General features: G+C 41.8%; 1 protein-coding gene across 1 annotated transcript; it reads left to right on the top strand.

Moving 5' to 3' along the window:
* The first annotated feature begins 1,708 nt into the window (after window positions 1-1,708).
* Window positions 1,709-24,392, top strand: LOC111977459 (delta-type opioid receptor-like). Its single transcript, XM_070448665.1, has 3 exons — window positions 1,709-2,053; window positions 20,561-20,916; window positions 23,771-24,392. The coding sequence occupies exons 1-3, from the start codon at window positions 1,809-1,811 to the stop codon at window positions 24,307-24,309; spliced, it is 1,140 nt and encodes a 379-aa protein (XP_070304766.1). The 5' UTR covers window positions 1,709-1,808; the 3' UTR covers window positions 24,310-24,392.
* Window positions 24,393-24,763: the final 371 nt, after the last annotated feature.

Genomic DNA, 24,763 nt, shown 5'->3' with positions numbered 1-24,763 from the left:
AAAGACAATTGAATCAATTTCAGAATAAGGCTATGAGGTAACAAAATGTGRAAAAAGTCAAGGGGTCTGAATACTTTCCGAAGGCACTGTATTTAGCCTAGAGGTTAGAGATCCCAAATCTGGTGTGGAAAGTTTGCTAGCATTGTATCCTATATGCCACCTACCTTGAGAAAGGCACTTATTTACAGTTTCATGACAGTCTCATGTTTCCATTTGTCAATTGTATGTGTTTTTGTAAAAGTCTCTAATCGATTGGGATTGGTCCACTGAGCTGTAAAAAATGATAATAAAACCTGGATTCCAACTGCTCAGGTTGTGTGTGTGTGTCTTTCTCAGGGAGTTGGGTTAAAAGGCCAATTGATATGTGGCTGTCTCACCTACCTTCGATGAATGCACTGACTGTAAGTGGCTCTGGATAAGAGTGTCTGCTAAACGACTAAAATGTCAAATGGACAATACAATCTCATTTTTTAAAATATCTTAGCCATATTGAAAACCTAATCAAACAGCAAACATCTTAACTGAATAAGAATACATTACTTGAAGATAATTAAATGTCAAGAGAACAATATGGTCTATATTGTTAAGGAAGACCACAGTTCCAATCTGATGCTTGGGGCATGCTTTTGGAGCTCCTAAAAGTGAATCTCCATAGGAGAGACTGTAATTACAATCTCAATGGATCTTCACTAATAGGACACTACCTTGGTTCAAATAGAAATTGTTCCATTTCAAATACTTTAACACTAGCCATACTGAATAAAGAGAACGTTATTTTCTTTAAACAGTATGCCTACCCAAACAAATACTTTGCCAGGCCTGCATTGGAAATAAGAATGTGTTCTTACTGTAACAGGAATAAGTGAATAGTCGAGGACAAAAATATCTGTAAACTATAAGATGCCAGCTACTTGCCTGAATTCCACACAATGTATAACCTTAATCAGATAGCAATGTAATATGGGCCAACGATCAGCCCTTTACGGTACAGTCCATAACCTTATAGAAGTGGGTACCAGACCTCTTTCACTTATAATGCAACACAACATTAAATATAAGAATACCTCAAATCATTATACAAGTGTCAAAAGGAGATTACGTGCGTAAAAGTGTTGTGTAGATACAGTACGTGATCAAGCATTACACTGCACTGGGAGTTAGTGAAACCTTGTATCATGCTTTGACTGTTGGTGCGTGAAGTGCACCTGTTGCTTAAGAGGATACCACCTCCTCCACCGCCCTCATCATCACCAACACCACCACCACATTTTTGTAAAATTGTAGCCTATATCTTTCTGATATTGGTAGCTTGCTACTAGCCTACACTTTCAACTAGACGTTCAATTGTAGCCTATATGCCAGGGTCTACAGCTGCGCTTCAGATTGACCTGCGGCTGGGTTTGGAGTTTGAAAAATGTATGCAGTCTACTGTAGCGCACTTAAATCATTTAAAATAATTATATACAGATATTACCACTTTCTAACGCCCGTGAATCAGGTCAGGTGGTTCATGGAGTGACGTCATATTTTTGATAAATTGAGAAAAAGCATTAAGGGAAATTGGTCATATTCATTCATGTTCATTTTCCTTCCGTCACTCGTGKTTACGGGTACTTAACTTGGTGTAACACAAAAGCGCCTTCAAACTCACACGGTGCAGCCTGGAAGGTGAGAGAATCGTTCCGAGATTTCTTGTGCTGAGCGCCTCAGCACAGACAGCTTCAGTGGACCTGCAACAAAAAGCGATACAGCAAGCCGCGCCAGTGATAGCCTACACTTCAAATCAACGCATCATTATTCAGTGGACGATGGAAAGCGGTGGCAACACATCGGACATTCCGTACCATTTCTTACATTTGGCCATGATGAACAATAGTGTTTTTTGTCGGAACTTCAGCGATAACGTGAGTATAGAGGCCAAATGTGAGAGAACAGACAACCTAGCCAAAGACTCGACACCAGTGATCATCGCGATTATAATCACGACTCTTTACTCAATCGTGTGTGTGCTTGGTCTGGTGGGGAACGTGCTCGTCATGTATGTCATTATCAGGTAAGATATCACAAACTAATCGCAGGTTTTATAGTCTACACTGCCCTGACAATTGTCCAGATGTTTGGTAAATCCTAGCCTAGGTTAGTATTTGTACATTTCAAAGTAGTGGGAACATCAATGGACAGTAACCCGCCATAAAAGGGGACACCATGAGTAACTTGTTGCCTTTTAAATAATGTAGAATATTATGTGGTAAATTGAAAAACAGGTTGTTTTATAGATGAATATGGCACCCTGCTCAATAATTAATCTGAACAGAGCATGTGAAGGAATGGCACCGGGAGTGAGGCGCATGTAAATCATGATACTGACCAGCAAATTGCTACATTATTTAGCCTGTGTTATTCATTGGGGAATTCATTACAACATGTGCTGAAGGCCATCATAAAAATAAAGCATATTGCATTTTTTTTGTCAATAGGCAGAGTATTGCACCATGTGTAATTTCATGTAGCCTAGTCAGAATAAAATGCTGCAAGAAAAAGCATTGCAATCACATGTTAATCAGACAATTACAACTTACAACTCCAGTTATTAAGGAATTTTGATTTGCTAAAATGCAACGGATTTCCAGACCCTCATAGTCACCATCATAACATTAGCTGCCATAGAAACCATTGATGTGGCACAGTAGAAACAATTGGCTACATAGGAGTTTAACATTATTTGTAATTATTGGTATTTAACTGTTATAAACACTTTACTTTGAGAACACATAGAGATATTTTAAGGAGCATATGCCCCACCCTCCCAAAATGCATATCAAATTGTCCAGAAAAATGACAAGGCCTGTTATTTTGCAATAATATTAAAGCAAAATACAGTAATTACAGGCTTAACAGGTACAATATAACAATGTGTAATTGCACTTTTATTACACTGAACCTGGCTATATGTTAATATTAGTATGGCCTATACCCTTTCAATGAAAAATGATTCACTAGGTAAAGGCTCATTAGAAATGTATTGTATGTTTAGCCCTTGATATGCCCTGGGCAGCAGTCTGGCCTGCATGGAGACATTGAGAGGATGGATTGGCTACGAGACTGCTGATAGCTTTCTGATTGACATGTGTACATGTGTAACAGTATAGCTTCCGTCCCTCTCCTCGCCCCTACCTGGGCACACATCAACAACAGCCACCCTCGAAGCATCGTTACCCATCGCGCTACAAAAGCCGCGGCCCTTGCAGAGCAAGGGAAACAACTACTTCAAGGTCTCAGAGCGGGTGACATCACCGATTGAAACGCTATTAGCGCGCACCACCGCTAACTAGCTAGCCATTTCACATCGGTTACACATGTTACTTTGATACCGGTCCCAGCATGCGTCACACCATTTTCTATACAGACATATCTTTTAGTCACAGGTGTGTTGATTGATGGGAGCGCATGCATCTTTTAGCATGCTGTTGCGAGATGTTTTTAATTAAACAGCTTCACTAATGTCCTTCATATTATACCGAAGGTGTTAAGAGCCTAAAGCTTTGAATCAGTTGAGTATCTCCAGTCACCAGCCACAATGCTCAAGGCCAGCAGTAAATCAATGCTGTTTCTCAGAAATTTCTTCCTCAGCCGGGGTGGCCTTAGTAGGACATCAGCATTCGCCTGCTTCMTTTAGTCTTTGATCAAAAGAGATAACAACCAACTGATCTCTGCTGATGACATACTGTAGTAGTCTAAGACTCCTGAGTAGAGTTCAGTTTTATCCAGACAAACTACTACCTGAGCTTGTCCAATAAGAACACAGATATTCATTAATSACAGCACAAGTTTCATTACGGTGTTCCCTGCTGAACATGTGCCACATTGCCACACTTCACTATGACTCAGAGGCATGTAAGCTACTTTAAGCACAACCTCAAGAGAGTCAACTCCCTTGAGGAATTCAGAATACACTCACAAAGTCCTCCATTTACCCCAATGAACACCGGGGTGGTGAACTAATTGGCATTGATTAAACTTTTTTTTAAAGACAAGTAGCCTGAGATTGCTGTGCATAACTCGTGAAAATCTTGCATTGACGTCAATCCATGATGTACACAAAATCAAGTTAGTCATTCCTATCTCAAATTTGGATTCTTTCCTAAGTGTGTACCAACTGCATTTACTAGAGCTATTAAAATACCTTTTGAACCTTTGTGTTAAAAGCAGCTACACAGTGGACAATGTTCATGCCATTAACAACAACACCTAACCCACCCTCAATCTTCCACCAGATCGGTGCTTTCATCCAGAAACTCTCACAAGCACAAACAAATGACAATCAGTGTCACCCACAGAACGATATCTGCACGCTCATGTGGAAAATCCATTCTTGTTGGCAGAAAAACTGCAGGAAACCGCAGGGAAAATAGTGCAGAGTGCTTTTTGTTGTCATGGAGACACCAAGGCTTTCTCTCAGACCATCCCTTCCCCCAGTCAGCCTACCAGACCATCCCTCCCCACAGTCAGGCTACCAGACCATCCCTCCCCACAGTCAGGCTACCAGACCATCCCTCCCCACAGTCAGGCTACCAGACCATCCCTCCCCCCAGTCAGGCTACCAGACCATCCCTCCCCACAGTCAGGCTACCAGACATCCCTCCCGCTAGTTTCAGGCTACCAGACCATCCCTCCCGCTAGTCAGGCTACCAGACATCCCTCCGCTAGTCAGGCTACCAGACCATCCCTCCCGCTAGTCAGGCTACCAGACCAATCCCTCCCGCTAGTCAGGCTACCAGACCATCCCTCCGCCTAGTCAGGCTACCAGACCATCCCTCCCGTAGTCAGGCTAACCCAGACATCCCTCCCGCTAGTCAGGCTACCGCAGACGCATCCCTCCCGCTAGTCAGGCTACCAGACCATCCCTCCCGCTAGTCAGGCTACCAGACCATCCCTCCCCACAGTCAGGCTACCAGACCATCCTTTCCCCCAGTCAGCCTCTTGCAGTACAATAAAACACCAGGTGTGATCCATTCCCTGAATTGCTGTTAACGCTTACATTTTTAGGTCACAAACAATGCATTCAAAAGGGTCCTGTACCCTTCATGGCCATATGTTCCTTGATGAACAAAAACGGTGGTTAATTGTTGTCAGGCTAGTGCTTATTTTTTATCATCATTTTGAAGGGTGCAAAACATGACGAGGTAGGGAAATCAATTCAGGCTAACATGTCCCTCTATGCACAAACAAAATTATTTTGATTAATAAAGAGTTATCATTTAAATAGTCCTCTTATCAACAGGTTGCTTCAATGTATGCCTAATACGTCAGGTCCAATTCCTTTAAGGATTTTACATTTTAGCCTAAAATGAAGGATTTGGGTATAACTGCTTGTTGCTCAGGCCCTGAAGCAAGGATATCCATTTTCTTGGTACCGTTTGAAAGGAACACTTTGAAGTATGTGGAAATGTGAAAGGAATGTAGGAGAATATAACACATTAGATCTGGTAAAAGATAATACAAAGAAAAAACCAACTTCTTTTGTATTTTTTTTGTACCATCATCTTTGAAATTTAAGAGAAAGGCCATATGTATTATTCCAGCCCAGGTGCAATTTAGATTTTGTCCACTACATAGCAGCAGTGTATGTGCAACGTTTTAGACTGATCCAATGAACCGTTGCCTTTTTGTTAATTTTTGTATCAAGACTGCCCAAAGGTGCCTAATTTGTTTATTAATAACTTTATGTTAAAAAATGTGCACTCTCCTCAAACAATTGCATGGTATTCGTTCACTGTAATAGCTACTGTAAATTGTACAGTGCAGTTAGATTAACAAGAATTTAAGCTTTCTGCCAATATCAGATATGTCTATGTCCTGGGAAATCTTCTTATTACTTACAACCTCATGCTAATCGCATTAGTCTACGTTAGCTCAACCATCCCGCAGGGGACCCACCGATCCTGAAGAAGTTTTAAAGGAGGGTTCTGAGCAAATCGGCAAATAACTTTTGTCTGTAAGTGTTACCTGGTCGATCATTCAACAATCCTTCAGTAATAACACATCTAATTTCCTCATTTCAGGATGTTAGTAGGTTTCATAAAGCCACTTCAAATCGATACATAATATTTTCCTGTAAGTGTTACCTGATCGATTATTCAACAACTCTTCAGTAATAACACATCTAATATCCTCATTCAATGATGTTAGTTGGTTTCATAAAGCCACTTCAAAGACGTCCATGTGCTGGATGTCGTATGGGGATAGAAATTTGTTTGAATAGGCTCCACACAGTACTCTATGCCAAACAGCATCAGGTAAATGGGCAGAAAATACAGGTTAATACTAGTAGTTCCATCCTCTCAAACTCAAGTGAATAACATGTATAGAATTGACGTCCACGCAAACTCAGCCACCTATGGATCGCCAACAGGCAGCTTATGTCACACTGTGTTGGGCTCAATATGTTGGCTCTCCTTATGTCACACTGTTTTTGGCTCAATATGTTGGCTCTYCTTATGATTAACTCCTGATGTCTGTTTGGCTGGATGAAGCATGCAGGGCAATCTCCCTCTTCTTATGCTCAATTACCTTCTATCTTTATTAAGGGAGATGAACAATATTGGTCTTGAAAGGTCAGCAGTGGTGGACAATTGTATTTCCACCATTGCCTCCCTCCCATAGGGATAGTCTTTCCTCAAGGTAAGATGGGGACAAGAATAGGACTGCTCCTGAACAGTAAATGTGTCTTCACAATATGATTGATAGTAGTAGCTTTGTCAATGAATGCATCACTCACATTGATTCAGTCTCCACTCATTATATAGTRCAGATGTGGGATCTTAATTTGACCAGTTTCTCACAGCAACAGGAAATGTGAATTATTGTGTGAATTTTTATTAATGGGCATTTTTGTAAGGGTTTAGTGCAAATCCAGTCTGACATTTTAAAGTGGAAGTTACACATTTTAGAAGCCTTTTTAAACCTCAAACACAATGCAAGTTTGCGTTCCCTGCTGAGCAGGGTGATCAAATTAAGAGTTCTTATCTTGGTTCTCTCCGCCATTGAAAGTTACAATTCAGGAGATGCCGCAAACAATGTCACACTTCAGAAAAAAACAGTTTTTAATTGGACTCATTACTGTTTTATTTGGCTCCTATATTAACTGTAGATTTTGTGATGATGGTTTTTGAGAGAACATGTCTTTGACATTTCCAACTGAATAATGTATTGTCCCTTCGACAAAGCTTTCCAGTTTTATAACACTGGAAAAGGAAAGATGTCAGTCTAAATTGCCCACTTTACATTTGAATATTCATCAGAACTTTAACTGGTACGTACCAAAGGAACTCACCACATTGTTTCCATTATATAGGTGGGGTCCTATGGGTATTAGGGAAATTGATTTAAATTCAAATGTTTAGAGGCCCATGTTGATTTTGGGGGGCTTTGGACCCCACCTGAAACAATTTAGGAGAAACACTGTCTCGGCCTGAATGTAATGGAAGGTTGTATCAAATATTTTTMGAACTAACCCAAGATAGACCACAGCCTGTTTCCAATGAGCAAATTAATCATAGTAGGCAAAACAAGCAAGGAGGTGGACAGAGCCAAGCATGAGCTAGCGAGATCTTATTGGCACGTTCTAGCATGTATTTACATTAGAGAACGCCTACTCTGTGAAGTACTCGTGTGCAATCACTCAATTCGCCCTTGCACTCCTTCTAAACAACACCATTTTTAGAAACTTTGGCAAACGGTAAAGTCTACTAAACTTATTCCAGTCTGTTCGTAACAGATTTTAGTTTTGGGAACAGAAAACTGTATTGAGATCCAATGTTTCATCGATGAGAAAATGTGTAGAATGTTGGCCAAAATCCATCTCGATCCATCTTCTCCCACTGCCAGCCACTGGGCTTCCATATTTGGTGTTGAGTGGAAATGCCAACCGGATGCTTCASATTTCTCCTCTGGTGAAACATCTGGCTCCTTGTTCTATCTGTGGCTGTATGATTTGATATAGGAGGAGGTAATCACAAAAAGTAAGAGGTGATGTTCCGGTTGTTCCTTAGCAACAAGCCTTGATTGCTATAGGCTACCCTGCTGCGCTGTTTCTGTGGTTATACTAGGTTACCATTAATTTCCTAAAATCAAACTGCATTTTGAGAGATAATCAAAACTAACCAATGTTTTGTAAACAGGCTCACCATCCATAGTGTGTTACTGCTCTATATCCACACAATCAAAATGTTTTCAAATCACATTTTATTGGTCACATACACATATTTAGCAGATGTTATTGTGGGTGTAGCGAAATGCTTGTGTTCCTAGCTCCAACAGTGCAGTACTATCCAGCAATTCACAACAATACACACAAATATAAAAGTAAAATAATCAAATTGAGAAATATATAAATATAAGAATGAGCGATGTCGGAGTGGCATTGACTAAAATACAGTAGAATAGAATACAGTATATACATATGAGATGAGTAAAGCAGTATGTAAACATTATTCAAGTGACTAGTGTTCCATTATTAAAGTAACCAGTGATTCCATGTCTATGTATATAGAGCAGCAGTCTCTAAGGTGCAGGGTTGAGTAACCGGGTGATAGCCGGTTAGGGGACAACATAAATTGCACTAGTGTGGCTCTGAGTTCGGAGCTATTGTGAAAAGGCTTGTTTATGTCTGCTCTATGTCAACTGTCACTATGCATGTGCGTTAGGCCTTACAACATGCCATGCTCAAAAGCCATGTGCAGAGCCGGCCCTAGCCTTTTGGGGGCCCTAAGCAAGATTTGGTTGCTGGACACCCCCCCCACCTCAGTCAAAACATTTTGGTGGCCCACCTCTTGACGGCGGAGATAAAATGTAAGACATTTTGCCATGGGGAGTGGAGAACATGTAGCAGTTTTAAAGCAAGCTTTCTGCTATTATACACATTTTGCCACAACTTATGCCATGTTAATGATATCTGAGTGAGAGTAACTATCAAAATCAACAGGGGCCCCCGGGAGGTCAGGGCACCTGCCCTGCGTGCCCGGTTGGTATTCGGCCATGATTACTACACGTTTAGATAGCTGGCTAGACTCATTTACCAATCTAAAAATTGTTAGCTGACATGCTAATTAAGTGACTGTCAGTCACTGACATAAGAGAAAAACTGCTGATGCACAACCACATTTTGAAATTGCACCTTGTGCATTCTACTATTGTAACAATCAACAGTAAGTTGGGACCCCGACATAAGCTTATGTCGCTTATGCCTGCAGCCATGTGTCAGCAGTGAATATCCAAAAGTATTTGCAAATCCGTTCCACTAGACATCATCTGCTGAATAATGAGAAAAGACAGCTGGCTGCGCAGGGATATCTGCTCTATTTGATTGGAGGTAACTGCCACTGGTGGGATCATGTTTGCCAGTCGAGCGGACCATCACACTCAGTAATTGCAGAGGCAGTTACTATGAGGCAGCGGAAGTGTTTTAGTGTTAAGCTGCTGTCTGTCTTAATCGATGCTGTGATGGCTGTGCTCCCTCTTTCATAGCGAACTAGTTTCCACTGACTAGAGGCAGACAGCGCTGTTGCAGGAGGCGTCCTGTGCCATTGCTCCCTGCTACACACTTTTCTGCTGGGCAGCAGGTAGCCCAGCGGTTAAGAGCGTTGGGCCAGTAACTAAAAGGTTGCTGGTTTGAATCCCCGAGTTGACTATATAAAAAATATGTTGTGCCCTTGAGCAAGGCACTTAACCCTGGTTGCTCTGGATAAGAGTGTCTGCTAAATGACAAAAATGAAACATGTTGGGCGGAAGACTTCTCCTCCAATACACTACGGCCAAAGTCTGGGGGAACAGGTTGTGGTGGTGGCATCAAATGGATTTGTCCCCCAGCAGATGTTAGAGGTTTGATGGCTATTGAATTTTAAKGGCCTGACTCACCCATAATCACTAACCTCAAATCACAGCAGAGAGAGTCATTTCCAGAGGTGGAAAGAACCTGTTTTTGATGGCATGCAACTGCCATCCTCTCTCCATGCTGCATCAGAGTGTTCATCATGCCTTTGATACATAAGAATAACTCTCCACCTCAAAGAATCTGGAGCCAGACTAAAGAATATCGTGAGATGATTCATCTGTGTATCCCTGATTATGGGGACAATTTCCTTAATGAGGAAGGACCATTCATCCAACTTAAGAGAAAAAAAGGCTTCTGATGCACATTCGCTCTACTTGTAATTGGCTTGTCATCTAAAACCCGGAACAAATCTCTTATTGAAAAAAGGCACTAAAAGCTCATTTAACAGGATTGTGCACAGGGACTATTTCCCTTCTGCTGTGTTATAACCGTCAATCGTTTTCTCTTTTCCTGTGAAATGTCTTGTGTGAGAGACAGGATGAGCGTAGTAGAGCATTTAATATGAAGTGAACTCCAACCATAGCTGTCACTGTCGCCCACTACTGATTACTGATCATACTTCTGAACTTCCCTTCTGTTAGTATCCAAGGTCACATATGAGAATAATGAAATCCAAGGTCACATATGAGAATAATGAAAACCAAGGTCACATATGAGAATAATGAAAACCAAGGTCACATATGAGAATAATGAAATCCAAGGTCACATATGAGAATAATGAAATCCAAGGTCACATATGAGAATAATGAAAACCGTAGAGCATGTTGGCATGGCTTTTTGTATACTCTGGGAGATTCATATATGGGTCCAGATAGGGCTGTGGCGGTCACTAAATTTTGTCAGCTGGTGATTATCCAACAACTAACTGTCGGTCTCAAGGTAATTGACTGTTAATCAACATAAACACATTTAGCATCTCCTGGCTTCCACACTGTTGGCTGGCTTCCTGGCTTCCACACTGTAAAAAATATAATAAATCCATGTAATATAGCCTACACCTTCACAATAAATCCATTATTTCTTTTAGACCGGTCTAAAGAAGCATGATATGAAGAAAATGTAGTCTATTTCAGAAGAAAAGAATAGCATACTCTGAGTTGTCCTGATGTGGCTATGACAAATGGCTGTGGACTACACTAGTTCATTTAGTAGACAAGATTTCCTTAGAATTACGTGGCATTATTTTATAGTATGAAGAATACAATTGAACATAGCTGAATAAAATATAAATATTTTCTCCAAACGATTTGAGAGAGTGCGCACATGCGGCTATTCTGTGTTGAGCGGTTAACAAAGAAATAGTTTCTCCTATATGCTTAATTTAGAGTTATTAATGTAACTTTAGTTGTTCTGCAGACATTGGGCTGATCTTTAATACATTGTAAGGCTGCATGATGCGACTCTAATGATGATTTGAAAAAAGTTGCTTGAAAGGCATGAGGTCTGCTTTGTTTTTTGCGCAGGCTGTACACACTTTATCAGTCTCTCATTCACAATTTGACAAGCACTTGATAATGCCTCGATTTTCACTGCRGCATCCCCTTTGTGGCCATAATGCACCCCCCAAAAATCCATGCCTTTTGTGGCCGTTGGGCCCTTGGCCCTGATTGCTGCGTTGTGCCCTTCTACCTGAGTGCTGCGCGCCCCTAAGCCCCTCTCACTCACATGGCTCTCCATCACGTGATTGGGTCTTTCTCACAGGCTACAAGTGAAGACAGACACATCTGGGACGCAACTGCGCGCGTCCTTATCCAATTCCGAGGTGCATATTGAAGTTATTGGAAGAACTGTCCACATTTACTTTTCATCAGCCAACAAGATGCGGTGGCCTAACGAACAGCAAAAGCACTAGCCTATGTCAATCTACTATCCCCCATAGTACAAGTAAAGTCGTGGCCAAAGGTTTTGAGAATGACACAAATATTAATTTCCACAAAGTTTGCTACTTCATTGTCTTAAAATATTTTTGTCAGATGTTACTATGGAATACTGAAGTATAATTACAAGCATTTCATATGTGTCAAAGGCTTTTATTGACAATTACATGAAGTTGATGCAAAGAGTCAATATTTGCATTGTTGACCCTTGTTTTTCAAGACCTCTGCAATCTGCCCAGGCATGCTGTCAATTAACTTCTGGGCCACATCCTGACTGATGGCAGCCCATTCTTGCATAATCAATGCTTGGAATTTGTCAGAATTTGTGGGGTTTTGTTTGTTCACCCGCCTTTTGAGGATTGACCTTAAGGTCTCAATGGGATTAAGGTCTGGGGAGTTTCCTGGCCATGGACCCAAAATATTGATGTTTTGTTCCCAGAGCCACTTAGTTATCACTTTTGCCTTATGGCAAGGTGCTCCATCATGCTGGAAAAGGCATTGTTCGTCACCAAACTGTTCCTGGATGGTTGGGAGAAGTTGCTCTCGGAGGATGTGTTGGTACCATTCTTTATTCRTGGCTGTGTTCTTAGGCAAAATTGTGAGTGAGCCCACTCCCTTGGCTGGGAAGCAACACCACACATGAATGGTCTCAGGATGCTTTGCTGTTGGCATGACACAGGACTGATGGTAGCGCTCACCTTGTCTTCTCCGGACAAGCTTTTTTACGGATGCCCCAAACAATCAGAGAGGGGATTCATCAGAGAAAATGACTTTACCCCAGCCCTCAGCAGTCCAATCCCTGTACCTTTTGCAGAATATCAGTCTGTCCCTGATGTTTTTCCTGGAGAGAAGTGGCTTCTTTGCTGCCTTCTTGACACCAGGCCATCCTCAAAGTCTTCGCCTCACATTTTGTGCAGATGCACTCACACCTGCCCGCTGCCATTCCTGAGCAAGCTCTGTACTGGCGGTGCCCCGATTCCGCAGCTGATGCAATAGATCCCAAATTAATACAACCACTTGCATCAAACTTGTTTACGCAATGTGGCTGATGCAACAGATCAGAACATATAGCTTAAAATGTTGATAGTTGATAGCCTAATAGTTTATTTATTTTTCTTTTATTTATTTAAGTTCACATTTACAACTGCGACCTGGCCAAGATAAAGCAAAGCAGTGCGACAAAAACAACAGTTACACATAAACAAACGTACAGTCAATAACACAATAGAAACATCTATGTACCGTGTGTGCAAATGTAGAAGAGTAGGGAGGTAGGRCCTCCCGGGTGGCGCAGTGGTCTAGGGCCACCAGAGTCTCTGGGTTCGCGCCCAGGCTCTGTCGCAGCCGGCCGCGACCGGGAGGTCCGTGGGGCGACGCACAATTGGCATAGCGTTGTCCGGGTTAGGGAGGGTTTGGCCGGTAGGGATATCCTTGTCTCATCGCGCTCCAGCGACTCCTGTGGCTGGCCGGGCGCAGTGCGCGCTAACCAAGGGGGCCAGGTACACGGTGTTTCCTCCGACACATTGGTGCGGCTGGCTTCCGGGTTGGAGGCGCGCTGTGTTAAGAAGCAGTGCAGCTTGGTTGGGTTGTGCTTCGGAGGACGCATGGCTTTCGACCTTCGTCTCTCCCGAGCCCATACGGGAGTTGTAGCGATGAGACAAGATAGTAATTACTAGCGATTGGATACCACAAATTGGGGAGAAAATGGGATAAAATGTAGTAGGGAGGTAGGCAACAGGCCATGGAGGCGAAATAATTGCAATTTAGCATTAACACTGGAGTGATAGATGTGCAGATGATGATGTGCAAGTAGAGATACTGGGGTGCAAAAGAGGGTAATTAACAATATGTGGATGAGGTAGTCGGGTGTGCTATTTACAGATTGGCTGTGTACAGTGATCAGTAAGCTGCTCTGACAGCTGATGCTTAAAGTTAGAGAGGGAGATATAAGACTCCAGCTTCAGATATTTTTGCAATTCGTTCCAGTCATTGGCAGCAGAGAACTGGAAGGAAAGGCGGCCAAAGGAAGTGTTGGCTTTGGGGGTGACCAGTGAAATATACCTGCTGGAGTGCGTGCTACGGGTGGGTGTTGCTATGGTGACCAGTAAGCTGAGAAGACGGGGCTTTACCTAGCAAAGACGTATAGATGACCTGGAGTCAGTGGGTTTGGTGACGAATATGTAGTGAGGGCCAGCCAACGAGAGCATACAGGTGCAGTGGTGGGTAGTATATGGGGCTTTGGTGACAAAACGGATGGCACTGTGATAGACTACATCCAGTTTTCTGAGTAGAGTGTTGGAGGCTATTTTCTAAATGACATCGCTGAAGTCAAGGATCGGTAGGATGGTCAGTTTTACGAGGGTATGTTTGGCAGCATGAGTGAAGGAGGCTTTGTTGCGAAATAGGAAGCTGTTTCTAGATTTAATTTTGGATTGGAGATGGTTAATGTGAGTCTGGAAGGAGAGTTTACAGTGTAACCAGACACCTAGGTATTTGTAGGGTTCCACATATTCATATACATATACTATGTAGTTGTCCACGTTTGTAGTTGTCCACATATTCATATTCTATTTCTTCACATTATAAGCGCAGCAATGCACACATGGCAGTAGGCTTTAAGCACAAATGTTCCATTAGTTGAAAAATACCATTATCAAAAGTGACAGCAAATGTGATTATGCATGTAATGCTTTTATTATAAATGTGCATTTTTATGGTGAAGATTATCTCCCCAAACTTGAAACTCGCGCTGCTTATGAATGCCAGTTAGGCTCTAAACCCTTTGTAAAGCGGATTAATGTGCATCAKTTTAAGAAGTTATTTGGGCACTTTATTAGTTATGCAAACATTGTTAAAACATATAGGCCTATGGGCTAGACTACATGAGGTGTGCAACTATGATTAGAAAAGTCACAAAGGCAGTTTCTTATGCTGGGCATCATTCACAAGTGACAATATATAATTCACAAGTGATAGGCTAATATTGTCACCCATCAGACTATTCTTGATTTAATCTTGTCTTCACATATACTAAATCATGTAGGTGTGAAATTTGTTTTGTTTTAGAGTAGACCATTATCATGCACATGTCTCGAAGCAGGGAAAAATACATGTCATCTATGCACTTAAATAGCAAATGGAGGACACTTTTCTGGTGGTTTATTTTCATGTTAACCAGGTAGGCTATACTCCTGTTTTTAAAGAGAAGCATTGTGCTTAATATTAGGAAAGTTGATAAATATAGTAGGTCTAGCCTATAGAAAGCTGATGGGATCCTCCTCTTTTTAACAGAGGCTATCACTTTGTTTTCTTGWGCAATTGCAAAGAAATGTTGCCCAACATGAGCTCATGGGCACTCATGAAGTGTTTGATTAGATTTTCGAACACTGCGTTGATGTCAGAGTGATTATAGAGTGCCAGTCAGTTAGCAAGTTTGGTAGGCTACTAATGACCATCAGCAGCATCAGAGCTTGGAGAAGCCTAATTACCGTGACGGTCACATGGAATTTGACTGCCTTCATGACTCGTTACCGCCAGTGTGGCCGTAATACAGTCACCGCAACAGCCCTAGGTCCAGATCCAGATATCCCTTCTGTCCAGATCCAGATATCCCTTCTGCCCAGATCCAGATATCCCTTCTGCCCAGATCCAGATATCCCTTCTGCCCAGATCCAGATATCCCTTACAAAGAGAGTACATTGGGAGCCACATTTTCACTTTCTCTCCCTGGAACTGTTAGGCAATCATAATGTTTTGTCTGAGACACTCAAGCTTCACCTTATCAACAATTCTCCCCTGCTGTGTTTTATGGTGTTGTTATAGACAGACATGTTGTGTTCCAGAATGTGCAATACAAAACACCCTGCCCTTGGCTCCTTCCTGGGCTTTTTCACTGATGACATCAGACCCATCCATCAGACACGGACAATGTTATGCTTAAAGCTCAAGACATCCGGTTCCTTGTGTACATCCATGGCTTACGAATAATGCACGACTCCATGCGCAAACATAGCAGACAAAAAATGAATTATCTTTTAAAATAAAATAGTTCAATTTATTTTGGCATGCATTCCCCAGCCATCTCAATCTTCTGCCAGGATTCAATCCAAGTGCAATGCACTAYCGACAAGGCAACTTCCCTGATGTTCTCAGAGATTGCATTCAGAGTAAACGCTGCGGATGTCAGCTCAAGAGTAAATTACATTTAAAAGAAAAATGCAGTGCATTTGTTTACAATGTGCCTTTGATTGAATTCTTCGTCTTTTCATTGTTTTGGTTACTGTGATATTGTTTTTATTTTGGAATAGTTTGAGATCAAGTTAACTTTTATTTGTCAATTGTACACGAGGTCCAACTGAAATTTGACTTCCTCTTTATCCCAATCCCTCCAAATGACACACATACATATAGAGGTTGGAGCAGGGGCTGTCACCCTGGCGCCCGTTGAGCAGTTGAGGGGGGAGGGGGGGAGGTAAAGTGCCTTCAAGGGTCAAGGGCACAACAGCAGGCAATGGCATCCAGGATTCCCTTCCTGGCAGATTCTTCCCATCAGACCCAGAATTTCAAAATAGCAACCCTCCGGTTGCTGTCTAGCCTCTCTAACCACTAGGCGGCCAATTTGAGATTGTATTTATCTAGAAAATGCCTTGTATCTTAAAGGGATACTTCGGGGTTTTGTCAATGAAGCCCTTTATCAAATTCCCCAGAGTCAGATGAACACGTGGATACCAATTGTTATGTCTCTGCGTGCAGTTTGAAGGAAGTTGCTAACTAGCATTAGCGCAGTGACTGGAAGTCTATGGGAACTATAGCATGCTAGCTGTTCCTGTAGAGTTCCATTCAGTGCGCTATTCTTTCAGACTTCCAGTCATTGCGCTAACGCTAGTTAGCATTGGCTCGTGAAACGATCTCTATCTTCCTTCCTAACTTCCTTTTGGGGTGGCAGGTAGCCTGGTGGTTAGAGCATTGGGCCAGTAACCGAAAGGTTGCTGGATTGAATCCCCGTGCTGACAAGGTAAAAATCTGTCATTCTGCCCCTGAACAAGGCATAACCCCCAGGCGCCGAAGACGTGGATGTCGATTAAGGCAGCCCACCGCACCTCTCCGATTCAGAGGGGTTGGGTTTAATGCAGAAGACACATTTCAGTTGAAGGTATTCAGTTGTACAACTGACTAGATATCCCCCTTTTTAATCAGGGCCACGGTACGGTTTAGTAATCTATCTAAACAGTGTCATCAGCGAGATTTTTCCAAAATAAAAAGGATTTGCTGTTATCTGTTCTGAATATCTCATTGACATTAGAAGATAATAAAGAGTTTTGGAAACGAGAAGAAATGAGACAATCCCAGACTGCTAATGTGGCATTGGAAATGAATTAAACATTTTCTCATGAAAAACCAATCTGAATGATGTGGATGAGCATAATTGGATTGTATTTGCTATTCTCAAGCGTTATAGAATATTATTTATATAGCCAATTACACAACCCTTTCTATCTGTTTAAGATATGCCACTCTTTCTTTTTGGGCATTATGGGAAGTTCAATAGCAATACGTTATTTACTATCCTTAAATTGCGGAGAGGCAGGAACGACAGTTCAAGTTCTGACACGCTTGAGTTTCCCCCCCACGCATCCAAAACTCAATTCATAACTTTTATATAATATGTAATTAATGGTAATCCGCAGCACACGCAAACGTAAAATGTTGGCAGGTCGGTCCACAAGATTGCCCGGGAGATTTGGATTAGAAAGGCATCCAGCACAGGGTCAGACTGCTCCGAAACTCTAATTCACATATAAGCGACAGTTCCTTGTAGTCATTCTGCATCTCCACAATGTAAACACACCTTTACTCTCTGTACTACTACAAAGAAATTATTGCAGAATAGTTATACAAGTGAAAATTGTTTCCTTTTAGTTTTATTTGGAATATGCTGAACCTAGAAAGTAACTAAATTAAACCTACAAATGATGCGTCATAATGAAAATTAAGAAACAACAAAAGTGAACAGTACTTAATTTTGCAACAATACGTTCTTTGTGTAACGGAGCACAATAAACTCCATATGATTTTGATTGAAATTATTAAGATCGGGGATGACAACAGATACGGATAAAAAATCTAGTCTGCTCCGTTGAATTAAACACAATGGACAACACTACTTATGGTATCCCTGGATAATTGGTATAATAAGCCCAACTGTATCATAAGTGCTCTGATATGATATGTAAGAGATCTAATGGGTGGAAATGACATTCATGATCCACTCAACACTGTCTTTATGCTGTTGGAGCTAATCATTTTGATTAACTAGTGTCAGTGCCTGTCATGAGAGGATTTAGGCTGTTCAAATATTTGTTCAAGTAAAAATGCAATTTTCATTACAATGACTGTCTGTTTGTTTAACAATAACGTACTTTAACTTTAGCGCCTATTGATGATAGTATCTTCTGGCCGGGAGAGTTTTTTTAGGATCGTTCTGACTGTTAAAACGTATCGCTTGCGGTACTAGAAGGAACGTATCATTCATATCAGCACAAAATAATAATACTTAAAAAAAAGAAATACTACACACCTTAATTGGGTTAGTGTTCCTACACGGCCATATCTCCATGTTACATCGCTTGTTTACGGAAGACCGGTGCAAGACATAGGCAGCCACCTGTGCTAATTAGCTATCTAGCGTAGCATGTTCTCAACACCTGTGTGTAAACTTAACTGGAGAGGAAGTGTAGTTTGTCAACTGGAGGCACACACTGCTTGTGGATCTGTGCAAAACTGCTACAGTAAGTGTATATTTTTTATTTGAACGATTATTTCTCGCTGATACAGTGCATTTGGAAAGTATTCAGACCCCTTGACTTTTTCCACATTTTGTTACATTACAGCCTTATTCTAAAATGGGTTAAATTAGTTTTTTTCCTAATCTACACAAAAATAACCCATAAGGACAAAGCAAGAACAGGTTTTTAGAAAAAAATGAAATTACATTTACATAAGTATTCAGACCCTTTACTCTGTACTTTGTTGAAGCACCTTTGGCAGCGATTACAGCCTCACGTCTTCTTGAGTATGACTCTACAAGCTTGGAACACCTGTATTTGGGGAGTTTCTCTGATTCTTCTCTGCAGATCCTCTCAAGCTTTGTCAAGTTGGATGGGGAGCATTGCTGCACAGCTATTTTCAGGTCTCTCCAGAGATGTTCGATCTGGTTCAAGTTGGGGCTCTGGCTGGGCCACTCAAGGACATTCAGAGACTTGTCCCGAAGCCACTCTTGAGTTGTCTTGGCTGTGTGCTTAGGGTCGTTGTCCTGTTGGAAGGTGACCTTCTCCCCAGTCTGAGGTCCTGAGCGCTCTGGAGCAGGTTATCATCAAGGATCTCTCTGTACTTTGCTCCGTTCATCTTTCGCTGACTAGATCCTGACTAGTCTCCCACGTACTGCCGCTGAAAAACATCCCCACAGCATGATGCTACCACCACCATGCTTCACTGTAGGGATGGTTCAGGTTTCTGCCAGACCTGACACTTGGCATTCAGGCCAAATAGTTCAATATTGGTTTCATCAGACAAAGAATCTTGTTTCTCAAGAGGCTTTAGGTGCGTTTTGGCGCACTCCAGGCGGGCTGTCGTGTGCCTTTTACTGAGGAGTGTCTTCCGTCTGGCCACACTACCATGAAGGCCTGATTTAGTGGAGTGCTGCAGAGATGGTTGTCCTTCTGGAAGGTTCTCCCATCTCCACAGAAGAACTCTGGAACTCTGTCAGAGTGACCATTGGGTTCTTGGTCACCCCCCTGACCAAGGCCATCCCCCGATTGCTCAGTTAGGCCAGGCAGCCAGCTCTAGGAAGAGTTTTGGTGGTTCCAAACCTCTTGCAAACTTGTTCTTGGGGACCTTCAATGCTGCAGAAATGTTTTGCTACCCTTCCCCAGATCTTTGCCTTGATACAATCCTGTCTCTGAGCTCTACGGACAATTCCTTTGACCTCATGGCTTGGTTTTTGCCACAGGTGGACTCCAATCAAGTTGTAGAAACATCTCAAGGATGATCAATGGAAACAGGATGCACCTGAGCTCAATTTCGAGTCTCATAGCAAAGGGTCTGAATATTTATCTAAATAAGGTATTGATTTATTTTTTATCAATTTGCTAAAGTTTCAAAAAAACTGTTCGCTTTGTCATTATAGGGTATTGTGTGTAGATTGATGAGGGGAAAAACGTATTTGATCTATTTTTAAGGCTGTCACGTAACAAAATGTGGAAAAGGGAAGGGGTATTTTCCGAATGCACTGTATGAAAGATAAAAGGTATATCAGCAACCGTTTCGCAAGCAATGATTATTGACATTTCTAAACGTTAAAACACACTGTTGGAGGAATTGTAGTTGACACGCAGTCAACCGTGTGCGAAGCTAACCTCTGAAAACCCACAGATAATTAGAAGGGTTTTCGAGAGCTACCCAGTAGGTAACTCTATAAGAAAGAAAATTTGGATTAGAATTAATTAACAGTAGTGTATGTAGGCCTATGTCAATACACCATCTGTCTGTGTGTTTGTTTGCAATATAAATTCCTTATAAATCCAATATTTTGTAAACCTGTTCTTGGTGGCATGATTTGTCTGAGAAACTGAGACACAGCAATAAGACGTTGCCATGAACAGCAAGGTGAACCGAAGATATTGCTGAGCCTATGGTTTTGAGATGGACAAGCTGCTGTCCAGATTATTTGTCTTCTGATAAGCATCCCCTAATTTGGTCTCTCCATTTTTCTTTCTGTATGTTATCTTTCCAGATACACTAAAATGAAAACCGCCACAAATATCTACATCTTCAACCTGGCCTTGGCTGATGCACTAGCCACCAGTACACTGCCCTTCCAGAGTGTCAACTTCCTGATGGGGACTTGGCCGTTTGGAGACGTTCTGTGCAAGATAGTGATATCAATCGACTACTACAACATGTTCACCAGTATCTTCACATTGACCACCATGAGTATTGACCGTTACATTGCAGTGTGCCACCCCGTCAAGGCCTTAGACTTCCGCACGCCCCGTAACGCAAAGATTGTCAACGTGTGCAACTGGATCCTGTCCTCTGCCATCGGTCTGCCTGTCATGTTCACCGCCTTAACTACTGTAACTGATAATGGCAAGTATGACAGTACGTTTCCCCATGCTGTTTTTCTTTGATCCTCAATTGTAGGCAGCCTATCTATAATGTCAGTGAGTACACCACAGTAGCGAGAGAGTAACACTTATGTTTTACATTTCATTTTATTTCTGTGAAGCGAATGGAATTCGCCAAATTAACACTTTGCTGTTCTACACATGGTCTGGGTCTGAGTCATAGAGAGAAAGTGCCATGTTAGCTATGAAGCGTTTTTTATTATCATGTAATAAGAACACTTTCAGCTCCTTTATTTAGGTTTACGTGTGACATTAACTTTTACATAATGGTGGATTTAAAACTGCAAATCAGAGGCTATATTAAATAATGTTTTGTAAGTGTTCATCCTTAATGTAGGTTTCCAACTCTATTCATCAATATAATGCCTTAAAGCTGCAATATGTAACTTTTGGGGCGACCTAACTAACTTCACAGAAATGTGAGTTATGTGTGTTTAAATGATACCAGGGGTCTGAAACATGTTGTTTTTTTTWATTAAAAAATGTTTTTTGGAACCTGCGGTCTGTATTGACCCCGTTCCGGTCCGCAATCTGCCAGTTGAGTATGGAGCCTCTACACTATACTTGCTTGTTTTGTCACATAAACTGAAATTAGCAACCAGGAAATTGCAGAGCGATTTCTACATAGTGCATCTTTTAAAGATGACTAATATAACCATAGACTAGCAGCTTCCACCATGTAGACTTTAAAGATGACTCATATAACCATAGACTAGCAGCTTCCACCATGTATAATAGTCTTAAAGTCCATGCATCATTTCAGTATAATAGTGGGATGGAAACTTGTCAGAAAAATTAGTGATGCGTCTCCTGAATTAGGTTTTCAAAATGCCTGTAAAAACCATCTTAGCTCTTTTTATTGGTTAGAGGAGAATGGGTGTTATTTGCAGTCTCTTGAAGGAACTCTATCTGAAGTCATCTTGGGGAATAGAAGCAGGCTGCAAAAGGTTGTTTAACAAATAGCTGACTATTATGGCTAACATTATGAGCAATGCTTCGGGGCCTATGTAGCTTTATCTACAGTTGAAGTCGGAAGTTTACATACACTTAGGGCATTAAAACTAGTTTTTCAACCACTCCACAAATTTCTTGTTAACAAACTATAGTTTTGGCAAGTCGGTTAAGACATCTACTTTGTGCATGACACAAGTAATTTTTCCAACAATTGTTTACAGACAGATTATTCCCAGTATCACAATTCCAGTGTGTCAGAAGTTTACTGTTCCTAGGCCGTCATTGAAAATAAGAATTTGTTCTTAACTGACTTGCCTGGTGAAATAAAGGTAAAATAAATAAAGGTAAAATAAACATACACTAAGTTGACTGTGCCTTTAAACAGCTTGGAAAATTCCAGAAAATGATGTCATGGCTTTAGAATCTTCTGATAGGCTAATTTACATAATTTGAGTCAATTGGAGGTGTACCTGTGGATGTATTTCAAGGCTTACCTTCAAACTCCGTGCCTCTTTGCTTGACATCATGGGAAAATCTAAATAAAACAGCCAAGACCTCAGAAAAAAATTGTAGATCTCCACAAGTCTGGTTCATCCTTGGGAGCAATTTCAAAACACCTGAAGGTACCACGTTCATCTGTAAAAACAATAGTACGCAAGTATAAACACCATGGGACCATGCAGCCGTCATACCGCTCAGGAAGGCGACGCGTTCTGTCTCTTGGAGATGAACGTACTTTGGTGCGAAAAGTGCAAATCAATCCCAGAACAGCAAAGGACCTTGTGAAGATGCTGGAGGAAAAGGGTACAGAAGTATCTATATCCATAGTAAAACGAGTCCTTAATCGACATAACCTGAAAGGACGCTCGGCAAGGAAGAAGCCACTGCTCCAAAACCGCCATAAAAAAGCCAGACTACGGTTTGCAACTGCACATGGGGACAAAGATTGTACTTTTTGGAGAAATGTTCTCTGTTCTGATGAAACAAAAATAGAACTGTTTGGCCATAATGAACATTGTTATGTTTGGAGGAAAAAGGGGGAGGCTTGCAAGCCGAAGAACACCATCCCAACTGTAAAGCACGGGGGTGGCAGCATCATGTTGTGGGGGTGCTTTGCTGCAGGAGGGACTGGTGCACTTCACAAAATAGATGGCATCATGAGGTGGAAAATTATGTGGATATATTAAAGCAACATCTCAAGACATCAGTCAGGAAGTTAAAGCTTGGTCGCAAATGGGTCTTCCAAATGGACAATGACCCCAAGCATGCTTCCAATGTTGTGGCAAAATGGCTTAAGGACAACAAAGTCAAGGTATTGGAGTGGCCATCACAAAGCCCTGACCTCAATCCAATAGAAAATGTGTGGGCAGAACTGGAAAAGCGTGTGCGAGCAAGGATGCCTACAAACCTGACTCAGTTACACCAGCTCTGTCAGGAGAAATGGGCCAAAATGTACCCAACTTAATGTGGGAAGCTTGTGGAAGGCTAACCAAAGCGGTTGATCCAAGTTAAACAATTTAAAGGCAATGCTACCAAATACTAATTGAGGCTATGTAAACTTCTGACCCACTGGGAATGTGATGAAAGAAATAAAAGCTGAAATAAATCATTCTCTTTACTCTTATTCTGACATTTCACATTCATAAAATAAAGTGGTGATCCTAACTGACCTAAGACAGGTCATTTTTACTAGGATTAAATGTCAGGAATTGTGAAAAACTGAGTTTAAATGTATTTGCCTAAGGTGTATGTAAACTTCTGACTTCAACTTTACCTGTGAAAAAGACTGCTGTGAAGCTATTGGTTTCCTCATGTACTACATTCCTTCAACTGTGTCTTGTACTCAATCTCCACATGTTCAGGAATCATCGACTGCACTTTGATCTTCCCACACCCATCCTGGTACTGGGAGAATCTYCTGAARATCTGCGTCTTCATCTTTGCCTTCATCATCCCGGTCCTCATCATTACCGTATGCTACGGGCTAATGATCTTGCGCCTGAAGAGCGTGCGCATGTTGTCCGGCTCCAAGGAGAAGGACCGCAACCTGCGGCGCATCACCCGCATGGTCCTGGTGGTGGTGGCCGTCTTCATCATCTGCTGGACGCCCATCCACATCTACGTCATCATCAAAGCCCTGATCAACATCCCCAACTCCCTGCTGCAGTCCGTCACCTGGCACTTCTGCATCGCTCTGGGCTACACCAACAGCTGCCTGAATCCCGTCCTCTACGCCTTCCTGGACGAGAACTTCAAGCGCTGCTTCCGCGAATTTTGCATCCCCTTGAGTCCCTCTGTGCTGGAGCTGCAGAATTCTTCTCGTACCCGCCCCCACCAGCAGCACCAGCGCGATCAGCACTCCAGCGCCAACAGGGTGGAGAGGTCCAATCAACAGGTATGACTAGGTATGGAGATGTCTTTGGACTCACGCTACCAGCCAAACGATGACATGAGCTCGGAAGTCACCCAGGTAACTACAGTGCTCTGACACAAAGCTCTGACACATGATGCGCCAAGATACTGAAGTGCAACGTAGCACAAGCATCGATCGTACTGTCGCCTCTTTCTGGAGAGGCTGACGAGTATTTGAATGAAGAATGACACTCCGCATAAGGCTTTCTGTCAGGTAGCATTATTAAAATGTTGAACTTTAGGCAGAACACTGAAATGAACAAACATCAACTATTATGTACACAGTATCTTTGTAGACAGGTATATTGAACATACTGTAATAGGATAATGTTCTGTGGTCAACAACATTCACAATTAGAAACTCTTCATTGAGAGCACGTATTTCAAGACTCTAATTCAAGAAGATTGTTATTTAAGGGTCAAGCGGCGATTCAAAAAAACAA

Source organism: Salvelinus sp. IW2-2015, linkage group LG18, assembly GCF_002910315.2.
Source record: "Salvelinus sp. IW2-2015 linkage group LG18, ASM291031v2, whole genome shotgun sequence".
NCBI lineage: Eukaryota > Metazoa > Chordata > Actinopteri > Salmoniformes > Salmonidae > Salvelinus > Salvelinus sp. IW2-2015.
The sequence above is the reverse complement of the archived record's forward strand: the minus strand, read 5'-3'. Positions and strand labels throughout refer to the sequence as shown.